The sequence below is a fragment of the Terrapene carolina genome, unplaced genomic scaffold (genome assembly GCF_002925995.2).
Source record: "Terrapene carolina triunguis isolate 2854851 unplaced genomic scaffold, T_m_triunguis-2.0 Scaffold67, whole genome shotgun sequence".
Classification (NCBI taxonomy): domain Eukaryota; kingdom Metazoa; phylum Chordata; order Testudines; family Emydidae; genus Terrapene; species Terrapene triunguis.
In genome coordinates, this window is record NW_020664418.1 from 37,873,723 (window position 1) to 37,894,487 (window position 20,765).

Sequence of the window (20,765 nt, forward strand, 5' to 3'; positions counted from 1 at the left end):
ACGGTCCTTAGTGTTGCTCGGTCACTTCCAGTGGCCAGCTGAAACTGCACACAAGGGAGGGGGAGCATTCAAAGCTCCGATGTTGATTCAGAACGAACCCAAAGTCCCATGGCAATGCACCCTTCTTTTATAGTGATAAGTTCCCACACAAGTCTGTGGACCTTCCTGTGTCACATTGGAGCTGTCAATCATGAGGTATTCAAGGTTGCTGTTTAGCATTATTTTGAGTTGTTCCCGGGGAGGATCCGCAGCTGTTTCTTATCTGTCCCTTTGGCTCAACTCCTTATCTCGTCCTTGGGGTGTATGCCTTTGCTTTAGGGTCGTCAATCTGCTATCCCGTAATAAAGTTGGTGCCTCTTGACTCCTCCACTCCCTTCTTGACCATGCGGCCCAGCTGTCCTGTCTCAGTTAATCACCATACATTCTTCAGTCACACCAAACCGTAAATAAGGCAATTACAGCCATAAAACTTCTATCCTTCTAAGAGCGAATGTTAACACAATCAACAAAGAATAAACTCAGAACAATTTACTAATTCAAGGCTACAATTTCTTCTTACTAATTCAAAGCTAGCAAAATGGAGTATAAGGCAAAATAAAGTACAATTTTACTTGAGACAATTTCTTCCCATTAGGCTTTTGGCCTACAGGGTCACCAAGTCACAGTAACAGGCATGCTTGTACCAGAGCCCTGCAGCCCTGGAACCGTGTGGATTCTTCCTTTCCCTGGTCCCGTTTGACAACTATTTGCTTCCTCTGTTTCCTTCCCCAGGCCCCTGCCACCCTAATCCCTGCCACAACAATGGCGAGTGCCAGCTGGTGCCCAACCGGGGCGATGTCTTTATGGAATATGTCTGCAAGTGCCCTGCGGGGTATGCAGGCACCCACTGCCAAAAGAGTGAGTCAGGGCTGCTTCTGCGAGGGTGGCACCGAGCACTGGCTCTGGGGGAGATGGGGACATGACAAAAGCCCTCCCTGCAGGAGGAGCTGCCAAGGTGGGAGGGGAGCATGGAGACCAGGTGTCCATGGAGTGGATTGTGTTTGTGTATGTAACCCAGTTACCTTCCACATATTGTTGGGGTGTGTGTAAGTGACTAATCCAGCAAAATACCCCACTGGGTTTGTTTCCACCAACTCATCGGACGTTTCTCACCCTGAGCTGCTGGGAATGCACTGGGCAGCCTCGCATGATGACTCTCCCCTTACATGCCTCTGAACTGACTTGCTGGCTCTTGTGCCTGCTGGCAGGGGTTACGTGATTCCATCCGTTCTGCAGCAGCCCAGCTGTCAGATCTGCTCTGGATCGCTGGTCCTGGAGCCACCCCTGGAAATCTAGGAGCTGGAGTGGGAGGGGAGACCTAGGGACCAGCATGAGGTGGGGTGTGGGAGCTGGTGCCACTTGGGATAAGTAGGCCAGCACCAGGTGAGATGCAGGGACTGGTGTTGGGTGGGATGTGGGGAGGTGCCAGAAGAGATGGAGTTACTGGATAGGATGCGATTGCCAATTTTTGGTAGGATGTGGGGCCAGGTGGTGGGTACAATGTCCGACCAGAGCCAGGTGGGATGCAGGGGCTGGCACCAGGTGGGATGCAGGGTTCAGCATTGAGTGCACTGAGAGAACTATAGAAATGAGAAAGATACTGAGGGAAAAGGCCGTGCCATGGGTGTGTCTGGCTGCTGCATCTTAACCATAGCCCGGTCAATGGCAGTTCTGCTTTTAGGACACCTGGGGCTCTGCCTGCTCCAGAGGGGAATTTATGCGTCATCTGCAGTGTAGCGTGGGACCCTCCCCAGAGCTTCACACAGATGCATAGAAGAACCAGTGCCCCTAAGCCCAGTCCACTCCAGTAGGAGAGGCTCCCTCCCACAGTGGCATAGCTGGGCATCTTGGCTAGAACCCCCACTTCTACAAGCAGCCCAGCAGCCACCTGAGGGCTGGTATGAATGCAGTCTGGATTAAAACGCTCACTTAGCTTGCCAGAGCAGCTGCTTGCTGATAACTCTCTGCGTGGGTGACGGGACACCCTGTCCCACCATGTGGTGCTGGGTTTGAGCCTGGGGGGCAGAGTCTCTCTCTCTCTCATCATCTTCGCTTCTGTCTCCCCTAGACGTGAACGAGTGCTCCTCACAGCCATGCAAAAATGGAGGCACCTGCCTAGACCTGAACGGCGACTATGCCTGCAAATGCCCCTCTCTATTCTTGGGGAAGACCTGCCATGTCCGTAAGTCCCTGACCGTGACAAGCAGCTACAGATCCTGCCCCCCCCCCCCCCCCCGCAAACTTCCCGTTGCCCCGCTCTGCTCTCAGCAGTACCAGCAAGCACAAAGGAGGCCTTGTTGGTTGGCATTAGGAAAAACGGAGGTTGATGGCTTTTGAAGTCAGCTCTGTTGTTGTCCATGAGCCCCATGACACTGGAGAGCCCAGTGCTAATGAAATTAGTGCTGGAGGAGGCAACCCGGAGAGAGCATTGAATCCCCTATGGAGGATCTCCTGCTCTTCTCACATCTCATGACTCTGGGATAGTCCCAGAGACTGGATCATAACCCATCACAGAGAGGGCTTTCCCTTTTCAGATCTCTTTACATCTTGTTGCTGTGATGGGACAGCTGTGGTGGCTGGATAGTGGAGAAGGGAGGTTCAGACAAGGAGCGTTCCCTCTTTAGGCTGTCCAGGTCTGTGACGGTGGTGAAAAGCTGCATGGAGAGCTCTGCACATACCTGGACAGCTTCTCTGAGAGCGTTCAAGACAGTTGCTGACCAACTGGGCCTGAACAATCTTTGTTCGGGAAGTGCTGTGGGCATGGCTGTGGGGAGGGGTTAGGATGAAACTAGATGTGGCTGGGGAGCAGGAAATACCAGCCACCTTCTCATTTTAATGAGACACCAAACCAGTGCCCCAAGTGGTCAATGAAGGTCCTTGCTCTGGTCTAGTTTCCATTTCATGCCCATGAGACAGGAGGTCTCTCCAGAGAACCAGGAATGTGATGGTCAGTGTGTCACCTTCTCTTTCTCTCTTGTTCTCCTCTTCCTCTCTGTTCTCGCTCTTCCTTTACCGATGACCTGCCCCTCTTCCTTTTCATTCCCAATCTCCCTCCCTTTTCTTTCCCCGTTTTCCCTTTCCCTGCTCCAGGCTGTGCTGTTTTGCTGGGCATGGAGGGAAGGGCCATTGCAGATGCCCAGCTCTCGGCCTCATCTGTGTACTATGGGTTCCTAGGCCTGCAGCGCTGGGGTCCTGAGCTGGCCCGACTCAACAACAATGGAATCGTCAATGCCTGGACCTCCAGCAACTATGACAAGAGCCCCTGGATTCAGGTACCAGCTGGCTGGAACACACAAACATTCCCTTGGGTGGGTCATGAGCTCATTGCAGAACAGGCTTCCTCTGAAGCACCAAGCACTGGCCAGTGCTGGAGACAGGATGCTGGGCTTGTTGGAACACTGCTTTGTTCACATGTGGCAGTTCCTACCCGCACTTCCCCATGCTCCAGGGCTGGGACTGGGGAACTGCTCTGAATTCTGTCGGCCAATGGGAATGTGAACCCATTGTCCTATTCCCTGCTGAAATCTTCACCTTGGAGAAGGAGCGGTTTCAGATGGGAATGTTAACATGACTATAAGAAGGGGGTGTCCCAAGGCAGTATCCCTTTGGGGGCAGCTGGCACTTCTTGATGCAGGATGCTCAATCTCCTGGGAGGAGGCACTCAGGAAACACCTTGCGTTGCTCTGCAGCAATGCTCTCTCTGGTGGTACAGATGGGCATCCTTCCCTCCTTGATCAGAGGACTGGGATCGCGGTGTGAGGTTGTGGGGATGGGGAGTTCTAGCACAGGAACAATGGGGCAGCCTGCAGATGGACAGAGCACCCACCGCAGGACAGCCCCTTTCAAGGGTGCTGAGGCTGAGTTGATTCCCAGGAGTCCAGCTGGGCTGCAGGTCACATAGACTAATACTCTATGGGAGACCTGGGAGGGCAGGGGCGTAGCGCGGACCATAATCTGTGTCAGGCTCGGTAGCATGTTCCCCGCCCCATCCCAGTAACCCTATGTCATGCCACAGGTAAACCTGCTGAGGAAGATGCGGCTGATAGGGATCATCACGCAGGGTGCCCGCCGTGCGGGCTGGGCCGAGTACGTCCACTCCTTCAAAGTAGCGCACAGCCAGGATGGACGTGTGTTTGTGTTCTTCAGGGACGAGAACCAGGATCGAGACAAGGTGGGTACACCAGTAATGGGCCTGCTGCCTCCAAACATGGGATGGAAATGGGGGGGTGGTGTCAGCGTGGGGCAAGGAGATTGATGCACTGGTGGGGGGGTTGGCACATGGGCCTGTTACCACTGTGGAATTATGGCACTGGCGGGGCCTTGTGTCACTTCGTGGGGGTGGCGTTTGCTCAGAGGAGATGGTGTGTTATTGCAGGGGCTGCAAATAGGATCGGGGGGTTCTCAGAAAGGTATTGAGAACAATAAATACCAGCAATTTCATAATAATATAAATGATTATACACACACACTACACCTGCCTACACAGAGCACAACAACTAGTCAACATTCAGAGAATCCCGGATTTGTGACTAACACCCCAAGTTTGCTTTGCTCTGATTCACAAGCTTCTGGGCAGCCTCAAAATGTTTGTCAACCTATCAGGGAGCAGGCCCAATGCCCCGTTTCTTGGGTGACCGGCCACACAACAAGAAGAGCAAACAGTGACCAGGCAAAGTGAAGAGTACATAAACTCCCTAAAGGTGTCAATGATTTGTTCAGCCCCATCAGATCTAGTCTTGACAGCAGATACATTTGTGGGAAACAGGACTGGTCTTTGAACAATTTGCTAGAGGGGCTGAACTGGTAACAAATAAATCAAGCGTCTCTACTATATACTGTAGTGTACAATACTGTATATGTATATATTTACAGAACCAATAGCATATCTATACTGTATCTACTTCCCTATAAGTCACCTGATGTATAAACTGACCTACTAATTGACAGCAGTGTTACCAACTCTCAGGATTTTATCACACATCTTGTGATAATTGGTGTATTTCTTAAAATCCCAGCTGCTGTGATCCTGTGACTATATGAGAATCTCCGCCTTCATAAAAAAAAAATATTATAACCTTCATGGTTGCAGAGAAAAGCACGTAAATGTGACCCCAATGTACTCTAAAGGGTCAAATCAAAACAAAAAACAACAACAGCAAAACAAACACAAGACAAGTGGATAAAAAAAATCCAACATTTCTTGTTTTAATACAATCTCATGATTTTTAAGCCAATCTCATGTTTTTTGGGGCTTGACTCATGATCTTGTAACATTTTGGTTTGGCAACACTGAGTCTAAAGCATTCTTCAGTGTTGGTGGTGAGCTGTTCTGTCGCATGGCTTTTGTTATTGAGTCTACAAGATAAAAATCAGACCGGTGGGTCAGGGATTACTATGGACAATGGTATGGGGTAGAGAAGGGATGAGGATTTGATATTGGCCACTAAACACACTCATCTTGGCTTGTGCCTTTGCAGGTTTTCCTGGGGAACACGAATAATGACGGCATGCAGTCCAACATGTTCAATCCTCCGATCACAGCCCAGTACATCCGCATCTACCCTGTGATGTGTCACAGGGCCTGCACGCTGCGCTTTGAGCTGGTTGGCTGCGAATTGAATGGTAAATGTCTACTCCAGGCCATGGATATAGCCTTCTGCTCTGGGGCACTCACGCCCGTCTGTTGGATCTCTGAGGCGGATGGATGTGCATGTCCACAGCACGGGCTGTGATCTGATCAGATCACACATGCTGGGCTGGGTCAGTGCTTGGATGGGTGACCTCTAAAGATATCCCAGATGTAGGAACCGTCTGTTGAGACTCAGTAGGGGGTGTTCTTCCCTCTGTCAGTGCTAACCTTCGTGTCCCAGTGTGGCACTAGAAGGCACTATGCTGCAGGAAGTGGTGCGGGTGACTTGGTAGGGGAGGTGCTGTCACCTCGGAGTCATTACTGACCAGTGCAGTGCTATGGGATTTTGTGCTACTGGAGGTGTTGCCTTTCTGACTGACGACCCTGAGTTGTGAAAGATCCGTTGGCTCTTTTTGTGAGAATAGGGGTGTTAACTCCAGGGTCTCGGCCAAATCACATCCTAGATAATGACATTCTACTCCCTAAATCCTTCCCAGGCAGTCTCAGTTCGGATCTTTCTGCACTCCGTCCCAACCCCCTGAGTAGCGCTGCTGTGCGGCTGTTGAACAGCTGCTGAGATCATTTCCCTGCTGGCTGAAACAGCTTCTGTAGAGTTTGCAAAATTCTTTAGGATCAAAGTCCCCTAGAAAATGTAACAGCAGTAGGCTCAGCCAATCAGATTTCTCTCTCGCTAGCTCAGCATTCCTAACAAGACACATGTGCTAGGCAGTGCTTGGCATAATGGGCCCAGTTCTGTTGCCTGGCTGTTTGGTGGCCCCAGTGTATTGCTAGTGGGATTGGTGCGTCCGTGTCACAGCTGGGGACTTCAGCAGAGGCCAAGGATCGAATGGGGCATGGATACCAGCCTCCCCTTAGGGGCGAAGGGCCAAGAGCAGAGTGGAGGGGGAGTTAAGCTTGTTCTGCCACGGCCCATGCTGGAACTGCTCTGGGGGATAGAGGCCTCCGTCTCTAGCGCTATGAATCTTCTAAGTTCACCTTCTGTTTCGTGCCCTTGGAGCCCTGCCATGACCCCAGTTGTGCCTGGACTCTGCTGGGGCTCTGTCCCTCACAGGGAGGGGTGAGGAACCTGGGAGAGAGAGCCCCGCAGGAATACCGGAACGGGGTCCAATCCCTGGGAACACCAAAGGCAAGCAATTGGAATTAGCCTATGCGGACACAGGGCCTGGAGTTCATCTGGAGCCTTTCAGGGAAAGTGGGCAATGCTCATGGTGGGGGCGGGACGTGGCCCTGGGAGCTCAGGTCTAATTCCAGTAGTGTCTGTGCTTTGGTTTTCCATCCCCTCCTCCCCACACACCAATCGTCTCTTTGTCTGCATCAGTGACCACAGTGACACCCACTGGTAACAACGAGAATTGCAGGGCTGGTCACATCTTCCTGGCTGCAAGGTTACAGTGTGGACTGGCCCATGGAACAATCCAGCTAGGTGCTGCTCCACCTTCCCCACTTGGGGGGCTCGCAAGGCCTCAGACAGCCTCCACACGCCAGCCTAGGGCATGTTTCCCTATGGCGGTGGTTTGCAAGAGGCTTCTCTAGGCTGGGGATTTCTACTGGGCCCAGAAGGAAAAGGGACCTTGCCCCTGGAGTGGACTCTGCACGTATAGCCTGGGAGCTCTGTGCTGTGCTTAGAGGAGTGGCCCTCGAAAAGGACTGGGCATGGGGGCTCAGGCTTCAACCACATTTCTGGAGGGGCAGTACTGACAATGTTGTCCCTATAGCCCTCCTGCAGCAGAGGGCGCTGCCACACAGTGAATGGTCCTCTCAGGGGAAATTAGGCAGAGGATAAAATGCAGAACTGAAAAAAATGTACCACCCAATCCAATGCCTTCTCGAGAGGGACAGGGAGTTTTGAGGTCCCAGCTCTGTGTATATTTGGGGTTCCTGCTCTGTGCTCATGGCTCAGTGCTTTTTATGCCTCTACATTTGTGGTCTCTGCTCTTTGCGTCTTTGGTGTCCCTACTCTGTATTTATCTGGGATTCCTGGGACCCTGCTCAGTGTCTGTTTGGGATTCCTGGGTCTGCTCTGTGTTTGTTTGGGATCACTATGCTGCTGGACTCCTTCCTTTCACTGTGTCTATAAACCATTGTGTTACAGTGTATTTCAACACGGCAGGTTGTTCGGAGCCGCTGGGCATGAAATCCCGCCTGATCTCTGACCAGCAGATCACAGCCTCCAGCGTTTACAAGACATGGGGCATCGATGGCTTCACCTGGTACCCACATTACGCCCGCCTGGATAAGACAGGCAAGACCAATGCCTGGACTGCACTCAACAACGACCAGTCTGAGTGGCTGCAGGTGTGTCTCCATCACCCCACAGTGGCTCTCCCAGCAGGGAGGTGAGGTAGTGAAGTCTGGTGATGTGAGCATAGGCCCTTGGGCCAGGAGTACATGACCTCCAATAGCAAAATTCACTCTGATTCACTCTGTGGCCCTGGGCAAGGCACCTGAGTTCTCAGCCTCACTTTCTCCATCTGTAAAATGGGGCTAATAGTCCATTACAGCTGTCTGAGCGGCCACATATTCCTATTGTGAAGGGCTAGATGCTTTCGGGGTTACCAGGTCCCAGGGAGGGGAGCTTGGATACTGGGCAGAATACAGGCAGTGGCTGGAGCCTTATTGTTTCAGAAAAGCCATGTGTTTGCTGTGCTGTGTGCATCTGGGATGGCAAAGGAATCTCAGCCAGGGATTCATAGCAGAGCTGTAACAAGGAATTTTTGTGCCCGAGGCAAGGGCCAGCTCCAGGCTCTTCGGCATCAATTCGGCGGCGGGTCCCTCAGTCCCTCGGCCCGCTGCCGAATTGCCGCCGAAGAATGAATGAAGCGGTGGCGGCAATTCAGCGGCAGGTCCTTCCCTCCGAGAGGGTCTGAGGGACCCGCCGCCGAATAAGCAGTGGCGGTAGAGCTGCCGCCGAAGTGTCGCCAATCGCGGCTTTTTTTTTTCCCCCTCCGCCCTGCTTGGGCGGTAGAGCTGCGCCCCTCCGCTTTGCGCGCCCGAGGCAAGTGCCTCACTCGCCTTGCCCTTGTTACGGCACTGATTCATAGACTCTTTGGACTCTCCTCCCCCCAACTTTCCCTCTTCCCATTCTCACCCTCTTTCTTTCCCTCCCTATTTTCTAAGGGTCCTTGCTGCACCCCTAGATCTAACCATTTGTATGAGTGACTGGAAGCTGCTTAGAGTGGGTGGCAGAAACCCTTTGTCAGCCCCACCACCTATCTCCTGTGGCATCCCCCCACAGCGCCCTTCCTCCCTCAAGATCAGCATCCCCATTCTGCATGGATCAGCCCATGGGAGCTTGTCTCAGCTCCTCTGCCACATGCCTGACCCTCCAGCTCAGAATTGGCTGCCACTTGGCCTCAGTTTCCTGCTCTGTGCTGGGTTTCCAGCCAGCCGAGTGAACCACAGGGGAAGCGCTCTCATCCCCTCCTGAAGCCAGCGTGGTTACTCCATAGCCTGCCTACAGTTTGGTTGCCGGCCCAGGGGTGGGCTACCGGAGGGGCCAGAGACTCCTGCAGTGCAAGAATCTGTCAGGTTTCCTGTCATTACCCCAGGCCCCGGCTCCTTTCTCAGGTGATTTCAGAATCCTCTGTGGGTGCAGCTTGGGCAGGGAAAGCGAGAGAGTCTCTAGGGAGCTGAGCAGTCAGTCCTGCCCTTGGGACCCAGGCAGGGCCCTCCAGAACAAACCTTCCCCCCCCCAGCATTTGCCTTTATCTGATCTTCCTTGTAATGCTGTAGCATTCCAGACAGGTCCCTTTACCTGCTCCTCCCTTTGCTGGGGTGTCTCTGGCCCTCGATGAGATCTTTTGGCTCATATTCTGCTGCTCCCTTGGCTCCTGCCTGGCTCCACGCCAGCCTTGTTCTCTCCCTCCTTGTTCCCTGCCCACCTGTGAGGAGGCTCAGCACCAGCGAGGGCGCCCAGGCTGGGGGAAGGCAAAGGAAACTCTGCATGCCTAATTTGGGGCTGCTCTGGGGCCTGGTGCACGTGGCATGACTTGTGTGTGACTGCTCTGCAGCCCAGAATAGCTGGAGCACAAAGAGCCCTGGCCACTCCCTCTCCTAACCCTGAGCTGCCCACTCCTGCCTCTGGCCACGCCCCAGCACACCCCTATGCCAGGCAGGAGTGTAGGGTTGCCTGTGTTGGCTCTATGCCATCCCTGCATGGGGTATTCCTCAGGGGACTTTTCCACCCCCTCAATGCACTGGGCTGGAGTGGGGGCAGAATCTGCCCATGTTCCCCGTCTGCCAGGTTGGCCATGTGATGCGTGCAGTGGGCTGTCCTAGGCAGTGGTGGATCTTCACTTAGCAAAGGTGCACAGAGCTGGAGTGGGTACATGCAGAGCCCAGGACTGGAATAGCACAGGGGCTGCTGTCAGGCTTGAGGGCCATCAGCAGAGCTGCATGGACGAGGCTTGCACAGCCCCTGACTCTCTCAGCTTGCTTGGGACCCGCCTCGCTTTTGGGGCAAAGCGAGCGGACGTCCTTTGAAAAAGCCCTGTATCTCTGGCAGATCGACCTGCTGACTCCGAAGAAGGTGACCGGCGTCGTCACCCAAGGGGCTCGGGATTTTGGGCACATTCAGTATGTGGCGGCCTACAAAGTGGCTTACAGTGATGATGGGACGTCCTGGACCGTTTACAAGGACAACAGGACAAACAGCAGCAAGGTGGGTGCAGGGGAGGGGCTTTGGTAGCACAGGGGGAAACTACAAATCCCAGCATTCCCAAGGGGCTGGAATGAGAAAGTGCCCTGCTGGAAGGCTGAAAGAATTGGGTTTGTTTAGTTTGGAAAAGAGAAGACTGAGAGGGGACATGATAGCAGTTTTCAGGTATCTAAAAGGGTGTCATAAGGAGGAGGGAGAAAACTTGTTCACCTTAGCCTCTGAGGATAGAACAAGAAGCAATGGGCTTAAACTGCAGCAAGGGAGGTCTAGGTTGGACATTAGGAAAAAGTTCCTAACTGTCAGGGTGGTTAAACACTGGAATAAATTGCCTAGGGAGGTTGTGGAATCTCCATCTCTGGAGATATTTAAGAGTAGGTTAGATAAATGTCTATCAGGGATGGTCTAGACAGTATTTGGTCCTGCCATGCGGGCAGGTGACTGGACTCGATGACCTCTCGAGGTCCCTTCCAGTCCTAGAATCTATGAATCTACATGGCAGCAGTGATGACAAAGGGTCAGAGGAGTGGTTTCACTAACCAGAGAGCTGCTGGTGATACCACAGTACTTAGGTCATCAACAAGGAAGACCAGGGGACAAGAGCAGCTGTACCTGGGGTTTAATGGGGTAGATGTGGCAGGACCCTCATACTGACCATCCTTGCTGTGGGGGTGGGGTGGGGAGGAGGGGACAGGTCACTGCTCAGCAGGGCACTTGGACAGCTCCCCATAGGCCTGTGATCCTGTAGTGTGTCCTCTCCCACAGTGCCTGCAACCTGGCATTGCTCCCTCTCCCCTGGCAGGACCTGCTCCTCGTTCTAATGGCTCCTCCCTTCCCTCTGCAGATCTTCCAAGGAAACTATGACAACACCTCTCACAAGAAGAATGTGTTCGACGTGCCCTTCTACGCCCGCTTTGTGCGCATCCTGCCCGTGGCGTGGCACAACCGCATCACGCTGCGCATGGAGCTGCTGGGCTGCGATGAGTAGTCTGCTGGGGACGGCAGCGTGGAAGGCAAGGACTGGGCTGCCGCCCCCCCAGCCTCCCACTCCTGGCCTTTCCCCTGCACGCCTGCTGCTGTAACATCCCCCTCTCTGTGTCTCACCCACGCTGCCCCACGACGTCTGTGTCTGGTTCCTGGTCTGGCAGTGGGGAGGGCTGGAGAGGGGCAGTGAGTGCATGACTGTAGCTGAAGCTGATAGAAATCTTATGGGAGGGCTCTGGGTCCCCCTCGCCTTTGCTTTAGAAGAGCATGTGACAGCCCAGCATTGGTGGGGCTACCGTACTTGCACTAACACGCAGAGGCCCCTGGAGCTCTCTGGGCCCACAGCTCTGCACTTTAGGGGGCTGTCCCAGATGAGGGGCTCTTGCCCCTCTGAGCCCCTCAGTTGGTCCAGGTGTTTTCCATCCAGGCCCTTACGGGACTCCCTGCAAACAGGCCCTAGCAACCTCCATCACATCCTGAAAACTACTCCCCCTTTTAGCTCTGCTTCCACTGAAGGGCCCTTAGCAATCGAGAGCTCTTCTGTCTCCATCACCTTCAGCGTTCAGGGGAGCCTTTGAGTGAGATGCCCTGGAGATGGGGCAGGCCCCTCCACTCATGGCCTCTATCTCTCAAGCATAGGCAGGTAGCTGGCTTCCCCCGACGTGTGTCGAGGGGAGAGGGAGCTTCCAGTTCTTTGGCTCCTAAAGTCATTCAGAAGGGCCCTCGGAAAGAATCTGTTGCCCCTGAGTGCACCAATCACTGCCTCCTTGCAGGCCACTGCTTGGCAGCGATGTTGCTGTGGGTCCTGTCAGTTCAGCATAGTGCCAAGGGAGTGATGAGAAGGGGCGGGGGCATAGAGCGTCAGAAGTCACAGGGCTTCAGTGCGGGGAGAAGCTGGCAGCTGGGAATCTGTACACACAGGGCCTCTGGCTTTGCACTGCAGAAACTGCCCTTCTCCTGCAGGGCACATGCATGGGAAGATCTGTCCTGCCGGGGGGGGAGCTGGGCACAAAGGGGGGAATGTGTAATTTCTGTTGTAAAATCTTGGGGGGGGGGGGGGGCTGGGAATGTGGCCAACAGTGACTGACCCAATGTTCAGCACCTGCCAATAATGCTCCAGGACAGACACCGGTACACATGCTGCTCTCAAACACTCCGGGCACAAGGACAGGGCAAGTGCTATCTGCCTTCCCACTTACTTGTGGTCCCATGAGCATCGCTTCTGAGCACCCAGCTGGCCAGGAATTCATACAGGAGAGCCCAGCCAACCTGCCAGTCACCACAAGGCTCTCATCCCCCACTGCCACCCAGAAGTGAAGCCCTGTGCCCCTGCCCAGGCAGTCATTGTCATGGGTTCCAGCCAGTGTAGTGCATCACGGTGAAGTCCACAGCCCAAACCCTCCTGTAGGCCAAAAGGCCAGCCCCAGCAAACAGTTTGTCCATGGTGCTTTGCGGTACCGAGTCCCCTGATGGAACCCAGCTAAAGGAGAACCTAGAGATTCTCCAGCCATGTTTTCTGATGTTTCCTCAATTCCATCATCTCAGGACAGGGCAGAGCAGTGCAAGGCAGGGGTGACACACAGAGCAAACTGGGCTTGTGGTATGGAGCTTTGAAACCCTCCAATCTTGCTCACGTGCAGGGAACTCCCTAGCAGACAGCAAACCCCATGGTACGATCCTCGGCGCACAGGCAATTGGCATGTTGCATGACACATGAATGAGCCTGGGATGGGGATTCAGGGTGTTCTGTGCTGGTTCTGAACCAAACTTCTGCGGTAGCGCTCCAGGGTCCTTGGAGCATCTGGTCTGGCCAGAGTGTGTGTGTGGGAGGATACTTAGTTTGCTCTACGCTGCTGATCTGCCAAGGCTCCTGGCCACCTCCCATTGAGGCGGGTCAGCTTGCATAGTAACTCCCCTTGCTTTCCCATGGGACAGTCCCAGGATGTTAATTCTGGGAAAGAGGGGCCCAAGCTCAGCAGTGTCTTTATAACTCTTCCCCCATCATTGGGCAGAAGTTGCCCTCAACTGGGTTGGTACCCATCACAGCCTGTGCCTGCCCCTGACCTTCTGGTTCACAGGGTTACCAGTTCTCCTGATTTTATTGTGAGTCTCATGATATTTGGTGTTTTCTCAAAGCCCCAGCTCCTGGGGTCAGGTGATTACAGGAGAACCTCAGCTCTCATTTAAAGAAAAACAAAAAGTAGATTCTGGTCCTATTGGCTGCAGAGAAAAGCTTGAAAATATGACCATTAAATGCTCCAAACCCAGAAGGACAATCAGAAGAACCCAACGTTGATTCTTTTTTAAATCTCAGGATTTTTAAGCTAATCTTGTAGTTTAGGGGGCCTGTCTCATGGTACTTGAGTGCTTTGGGATGGCAACATGGGTCCATCCATGCACGCTACCCATTACAAGAGTGAGAGTGGGGACAGAAGGGCACAGCGACTGCCCCAGAGGGCGGGCCCCTCACTGACCTCACAGCATGGCAAGGGCTTGGTGCCTGGCTGAGCAGAGGCTCTAGATTTGGGATCAGTCCCCGTTGGCAGGGATGTGGCTCTCTGGTGTGGCTCTGACTTGAAGCACAATACAGAGCTGGACCTTCTTCACGTGTGTTTGGGAGGGAGATGGGTTCTTTGGTGTAAGTGATGGCATGAGCGAGTCTTGGATGGGAAGGCGGCGCACCCTGTAGGAGTGTCTGACAGTATTAAAACCAGCTGAAACTCATGAGTGTCCACCTGCTTATTTGCGTCTGACTCGGGTCTCACCTGGTGCAGTGCTGGACACGGAACAGGATTCTACCCTGCTCCTCTGCCTCCAGCTGCACCCCACATCACTCCCTTCGGCACTTCCCAAGCCTGTGTCTCCTTGGAAAGAGCCAAGGGAAGTTCATGGAGGATAGGGGATGCCCAATGCATCTGAGGCCTGGGATTCATGTCCCCACTGCTTCAAACCCACACCCCCCACACAGCCTGCCAGTGTAGCATGGCCTCAGCCGCTTCCCTCCATGGCGCATCTCCTGGGCTCTGCTTAGGCAGCCAGCAGCAGCACCGAGGAGGGCCGCTGTGAGTGAGGCCAGGAACTCTGTCAGTTCCCTGAGTGCCCCCTTCAATCTATCACCGTATAATTACCCAATTCACTCAGCTCAGAGCCCTTGTGCTCCCAGAGCATCCGCTGTCTGGCTGCAGCCTGGGAACTCCCTCTGCTTGCCTAGCTCCTTTCTATCTCCGTCAATGCTCTGGGGCCCGGGATTAGAGTCGGATTCACTCCAGCTGCAGCCTCCTTGCCCAGAGATGAGCAGCGGTGACGGCTGCTCCTGGGAAGAAAGGTCTGAGGCAAAGCAGCCGCTTAAGAGGAAAATTCCTCTGCTCTAGGGAGGCATCAGGAGCCAGGAAAAGCCATAAACTCAGAGGCCCAGGAGGGTCTGGTTCTGCCTGCCTGCAGTGGGAGCTGGCAGGAGGGTAACAGGACCAGGTAGGACTGGGATAGGGCAGCAAGGGGTGGGTGAGGGGAGTAACATGGCAAGAGCTGATGGAGCAGCAGGAGCCTAAGTAAAACCTGGGCTAAGAGCCCCTCCCGAGCTTTCCAGTCACTGTGCTGCAAATCCTCCTGTGAAGGGGGATGAGAAGGGGCCATTTCTTGGTGGGGGTGGGCTGGGATCACGCCCTGCCCTGCCCCATATCCAGTGATGGGAGAATTCTGAGCAGTCCGGCTCAGGGATGCACCTGAAACATTTCGCTTTCCTGAACTTCTGCTCCCTGGCTCGGGCTCTAGGGCTGCTGACTCTGCCCCCGAGAGCATGGCTCGGGGCTGTGGGGAAAACCCAGCGTCCCGAGCCGCCTCAGCGATGGTTCAGGAAAGGGGATTTGATTCTGGATAAAGGTTCAGGCCAGTGTCTCATCTATCCAAGCCCATCTGCCCCTCCCTCCCTACACACGACCAGATTTCTAGGGTGCTGTGGGATGGGAAATGGGTTTCTCCATCTTTGTAACTAATTCCAGGGCTGGCAGAGCTTTGGCAGCCTGGACAGGGTCACTCACTGACCCAAGGTGGCTTCCCGCCAGCCCCAAAGCATTTTTTCCTTCCCTGAAGATGCTGTAGCCACCCCACCTCAGCTCAGGGGCTGGGCCACATGGCTGGGAGATTCCATAGGGACCGACACTCTCCCTTCTGTAGTACACCCAGTACATTGCTAGTGGATACCAATCTGCAGGAGATGGTGGGATGTCTCAGCGGGGGTTGCTCCCCCCTCCAAATCAGTGCTGACACTCGGCATAGTGCCGAGGGGTGCTCTGGGAGGGGTCATTTTCCAGCTCAGACATTAAAAGCCTGGCTGCTTTGGGCTGTTAAAGGTTCTGTTGCACATATGAGGAAGCTGCTCCCCAAGAGGCAGGCTGTTTATAACATGGGTGTGACACACAGGGGCACTGTCTGGAGACTGAATTTTCCTGGCCCTGGTCCCATAACAAGGGTCAGGCTCTCACAGGGTTATTCCCGCCAGTATCTATCGTTATAGCATTAAGCCTGGTGTCTTGCTACAGCCCTGTTGGGTAGTTACCTTGGCCCAGATCCACACAGGTATTTAGGCTCCTACCTTCCACCGAGACCAATGCGAGCTTGGAATACCTTTGAGGACCTGGGTCCTCCTGCCTCCATTCGTGCCCCGCCCCTGTTCTTCACTTCCTCTCCCTTAAAAAAGAAAAGGTGGGTGATATAGCTGGTGTCTCCCCAGAAGTGGCTGCATTTCAGAGGTGGGCAGGCAAGCGATCTCTGCCCTCTTGGCCTTCACAGCACTTGGGGATGGAAAGGACTCCAGCAATGGAGAGCTACGATTAGTAATCAAGTGGCCCATGGGGTAATTTAGTTCAGGACATCCTTATTTGGCTTCGGCTCATCTTTGAGCTGGGAGGCAGCAGCTCCCACCCCGCCGTGCGCTCTTGGTGCGGGTGGGAGTTGCTAAGCTGATCCCCGAGGGCCTTGCTTGGCCACTTGTTGCAGCTGATGTTCATCAAACCCGCTTCTGTCCCAGCCAGGCAGTGCGGATGCTGTTTGGCACCCCCTGGTGCACTGCAGGTGAAACCTTCCTGGGCAATTCAGATGAGTGGCTAACCCTGTAGGGAAGCAGGAGGATGAAGCCAGGAATCTGGCACCAGCTGCTTTCAGGAACATGATGCAGATCCCTGGGCAGAACAAAGACTGCGAGAGGCATGAATGCCCTGCAGAGGGACCCGTTCCTCATCTCCTCGGGTTCCTGCAGCAGACGGAGTGTCCAAGAGGAGGCCAGGGCACTGTTACTCATGGAAACCCATCTTCAGTGAATCACAATGTGGAGCAGAGACTTTCCCTGCCCCTCCGCCCAGCTGCTGAGCCCTGGAGAACCGACCCATGAGCCCCCTACAAAGCACTCCATCTCCAGGTGCAATTGCCTCCCACCCCCCTGACTCCTGGGGAGGTGCACTCCTAGCCAAACTGGCTAAGAACATAAGAACGGCCATACTGGGTCAGACCAAAGATCCATCTAGTCCAGTCCTGTCTTCCGACAGTGACCAATGCCAGGTGTCTCAGAGGGAGTGAACCTAACAGGTAATGATCAAGTGATCTCTCTCCTGCTATCCATCTCCACCCTCTGACAAACAGAGGCTAGGGACACCATTCCTTACCCAGCCTGGCTAATCGCCATTAATGGACTTAACCTCCATGAATGTATCTAACCATCTAACCCTCCGGATGGTTTCCGGCCAAGCGGACCTGAACCAGCAGCAGTGGGGAAGGAGGCTGCTTGGGGAGCTCAAGGCTGGGGGAGGGTTTCCAGCAGCAGGGGGGTTGTGTGGGGCGCACAGAAGAGGGATCAGGGAGGGCAGGCGGTAGCAGGGACATGGGTTGTATGGTCAGCACAGGGAGAGTTTCTAGCAGAGGGGAGCGTGGGGGTGGGGGCCTCTCAGGGTTCCTGGTGGCCTGGCTTTATCTGAAGCATTCCCCTAGGCTAGAGAGCAAGGCTTTTCCTGCCTGGGGGAAAGTCCCAGCTGCAGAGGCCCTGGCAGTGATGGCTTTGGACTCTCAGGCAGAGTCTCCTGCCTTTTAACTTGAAATTGGAACAAAGCCTTACCAATCAGTTATTTTAGAAGCGGTTTCTTTTTTGCTTTGCAGCCCCAAGTACAGTCAGCCTGGAGCACCCCGTGCCCCGGAGGTCAGGCCCAGGCCCAGCAGTAGAATGGCCGGGAGTGCTGCAAGGCAGGGCGGGGCCTAGTTGCATCTGCAGTGCTGTGCACACGCGTGGGAGACTTGCCCAGCTAGTGTCCATTCTGCCTGGCTCAGTAGGCACCAGCCTACTCCCACCTTCATGCCTGTCCACATCCCAAATTAATACATGCACCGGACACCTCAACCCCCCTTGGCAGGGCTACGGGACAGCAGCTGAGGCCACCTTCCTCAGGCTCAGCCCCTGCTGCAAGCGTCCCAGGGCAGCCCTTTGATGCGGCCCCTCTTTGATCCCAAGGGCAGCGACAGGGCTCGGGCTCGCCCTTCACGGCCCAGGCCCCCTCTCTTGTTTTGGCAGCATCCTTCGGAAGTTGTTCCTGGAAGAGGCCAGAGAGCAGTTCGCAGGGTTCGGGCTGCGGAGGCAGGAAGCTGGTTGCAGGCCCCTCGTGCTGCCGGTCACGCAGCAGAGCAGAGACAGGCCCTCACTCCCTCATGCTTCAGCCCCATCAGTCTGTCAGCTCTGCCAAGGGCCTGGGAGACTGCTGCCCCACTAACACAAAGAAATGCCAGGCCAAGATTACAGCCCCCTCTGGGCTCTCCCCTCCCCAGGGCACCCATTGCAGCTTCACACACAGGCTCATTCACTGGGAAAGGTAAGTTTCAACAGGACTCACCCTCCAGGGCCTGCCCCAGCCTGCAGCTGAAGCACAAATCAATCAGGATCTGCCACAAGAGACCCCTCCTCTGATCAATTAACCCCCACCCCACAACCCAGAGAAACAGGAATTCTTACAGGGCCCTTGTCAGCCTGGGCCCCATGGTATGTTATCCATGTAAACCTTGCAGAGACAAAGCCCCATCCTGCCGAAGGCCTCTTATCTGATCAGGAACCTGTATCAACACACAGGTGCTGGTCACCGTGACCCTGCCTGGTGCTCAGGCACAGGGCTTCTCTGAAGCTGCAGCTGGGCCAGGGGCTCAGGCACTGCAGAGAGCAGCCAGACCCTCTGCAGAGGTTCCCACCTTCTTTACAAGGCTTTCGTTTAACCAAAGGGTCTAAAGCAGCAAGTGTCTGGACAAGTTCCCTTCCTGCAGCTAAACTCCTCCCCCACCACCCTTTGCTTCCCCCTCAGAGCAACCCCATGACAGCAGCCTACCCGCTTTTCTGAACCTAACCAGGCTCAGCTGCACCTTGTTGTCTCAGCTCAGGGCCATTCCCAGCAGAACCTCGCCCTAGGTTTAACCCCCAAGGCTCCACGATGCAGTTGGGCCCAGCCTCCCGCTAGGAGTGCCTCTGGGAGGGGCGGGTCAGAGCTGGGCACTGAATGGGGTGGGCCCTGCGTCTCTTGGATTCCTCCAGGTGGCCCAGCCGGCTGGTACAAAAGGGAGGATGGCCCCAGAGGGGAATGCCCCAGTATCCTTCTGTCTGCGCTGCACAGAATGGTGCATACCCTGCCCCTGCTTCCCGCACCCTCCGCTCAGGTCCTGCCCCTCTTTTCATTGATGCTGCTCATCCCATTCAGGGAAGGAGTCCCAGGCATTGGGCAGCCAAGTCAGTAGGGGAAGGAGCTGCCAGCCTGCCGCCAAAACCAGACTCATGAAAAGTCACCTCCTCCCCTCACCCTGGCGGGTTTCCTGCTTGGCACAGGCTGGCCTGGCTCGGTGGCTGGCACCACACGTGGCCTCCCTTGGCCAAGCATCCAGGAAAGGAGCGAGAACTCGTCTCCCCTCAGCACATTCCAGGGCCTCGGCGGAGCCAGGGCTGCCGGCGCACAGGGCACGGTGCAGCTTTTTCCTCCCCACTGAAACAATGGAGCGGGGGATTCAGCGTCTGGCCAAAGAGCATTGTGCCCTGATTGAAGGGTTGCCAGGGACGGTGCTTCCTAGAGACACTGAGACAGGGGGGAGACAAAGGGATAAGAAAACAGCTCGTGGAAACAAAAGGTGGCCAAGAAAACTGCCACAGGTGGGGCAGGGAGCTTGAGCCGATGGGCAGGGAGCAGCCGGATGGCAGCTTCTGCTCTGCCTGGCGCTGCTGGGAGGGCTGTGGAGCCTTTCTCACTGGCTCCAGGGAACCTCACCCTCAGACCTAGTTGAGGAGGGTCTATGCAGAGAGGGAGGGAGGAAGCAGCTTCCTGGGCTGCTTGAATCAAGATGGAGGGCAGTATATAGGGACCAGCGCAGCGTGAAAGGCGAGGGCAGTTCCTGAGCGGCACTGGGCCACCTACAGCCTTTCAGGAGAAGGTGTCAGACTCCAACACCCCTTGCAGGGTGGGTCCTCAGGAACCAGCTACCGTAGCAACCTCCTGCCAGGCGCCAGGCAGATCTAATCAGGCCCTTATTGTCTGCTCTCTAACAAACCGTTTAGCAGATAAAACCAAGCAGATTGTTGGAGGATTAACAAGCAGCAACCAGGCATCTCTCCAGAGCCCTTCACGCAGGGCCCACTAACAAGGAATGGATTCAGTGACGTAGAAATTAGGGTTTCCCTAAATCCACGCAGGCACCAGCCACGCTAAAAGGCTGCCAGGTAGATGCTGCCAGGGCAGGACGAAGCAGCAGCCATCCTGCTCCCTGTGAGCACTCGGCATCTGCATCAAACATGGATGCTAGGCACCTGATCCAGCCAAGCCCGGTGCTCAGGCTAAGTCTGGTCTGAAGCTGTGACAGGGCCCTGTATTACAGCACTAATGTTAGAGGCTTTAGGTCTGACAGCACGGGTCTTCCCAAAGCCTTCTGGGACCCTTAACTTCCACCAGGGCCTCAGAGCAGATGGGTAGAAGTGACTCCGGTCTAACATCCCCTAGAAAGGCAGCCCCTGTGTTAATGCTCTGGGCTATCAGAGTTGAGCCTGCCTCTGGCTGTTGGAATTAAACCCCCAAGCCTAGAAGTTGGAGCGAGCACTGCCCAGCCACCTCCGACAGACATTGCTACTAGCCTTACCCACCCCATCTTCGTAGGCCGTCTCCTAGGGTTACCATATTTAAAAATTTAAAAAAGAGGACACTCCATGGGGCCATGGCCCCGCCCCTTCCCCACCCCAACTCCGCCCCTTCCCCACCCGGTCCCACCCCAACTCTGCCCCTTCCCTGCCCCAACTCCGCCCCTTCCCCAAAGTCCCCACCCCAACTCCGCCCCCTCCCCTGAGCACCCCGCATTCCCCCTCCTCCCTCCCAGCCACGCGAAACAGCTGCCAGAGCGCTACCGGCTTCATGGTTTGCCGGGCAGCCCCCAGACCCTGCG

General features: G+C 55.0%; 1 protein-coding gene across 2 annotated transcripts in view; it reads left to right on the forward strand.

Annotated features, from left to right (window-relative positions):
* The window catches only part of MFGE8 (milk fat globule-EGF factor 8 protein), an 18,909-nt gene extending 5,413 nt beyond the window's left edge, over window positions 1–13,496 (forward strand). The window contains exons 3-10 of one of the 2 annotated variants that reach the window (XM_024207207.3): window positions 772–897; window positions 2,108–2,221; window positions 3,130–3,311; window positions 4,055–4,210; window positions 5,517–5,661; window positions 7,782–7,984; window positions 10,194–10,349; window positions 11,188–13,496. In XM_024207207.3, coding sequence (XP_024062975.1) covers window positions 772–897; window positions 2,108–2,221; window positions 3,130–3,311; window positions 4,055–4,210; window positions 5,517–5,661; window positions 7,782–7,984; window positions 10,194–10,349; window positions 11,188–11,331 — 1,226 coding nt within the window. In that variant the 3' untranslated portion in view covers window positions 11,332–13,496. The remainder of the gene's footprint in view (window positions 1–771; window positions 898–2,107; window positions 2,222–3,129; window positions 3,312–4,054; window positions 4,211–5,516; window positions 5,662–7,781; window positions 7,985–10,193; window positions 10,350–11,187) is intronic. The other variant, XM_024207208.3, reaches the window with a different exon arrangement.
* Window positions 13,497–20,765: the final 7,269 nt, after the last annotated feature.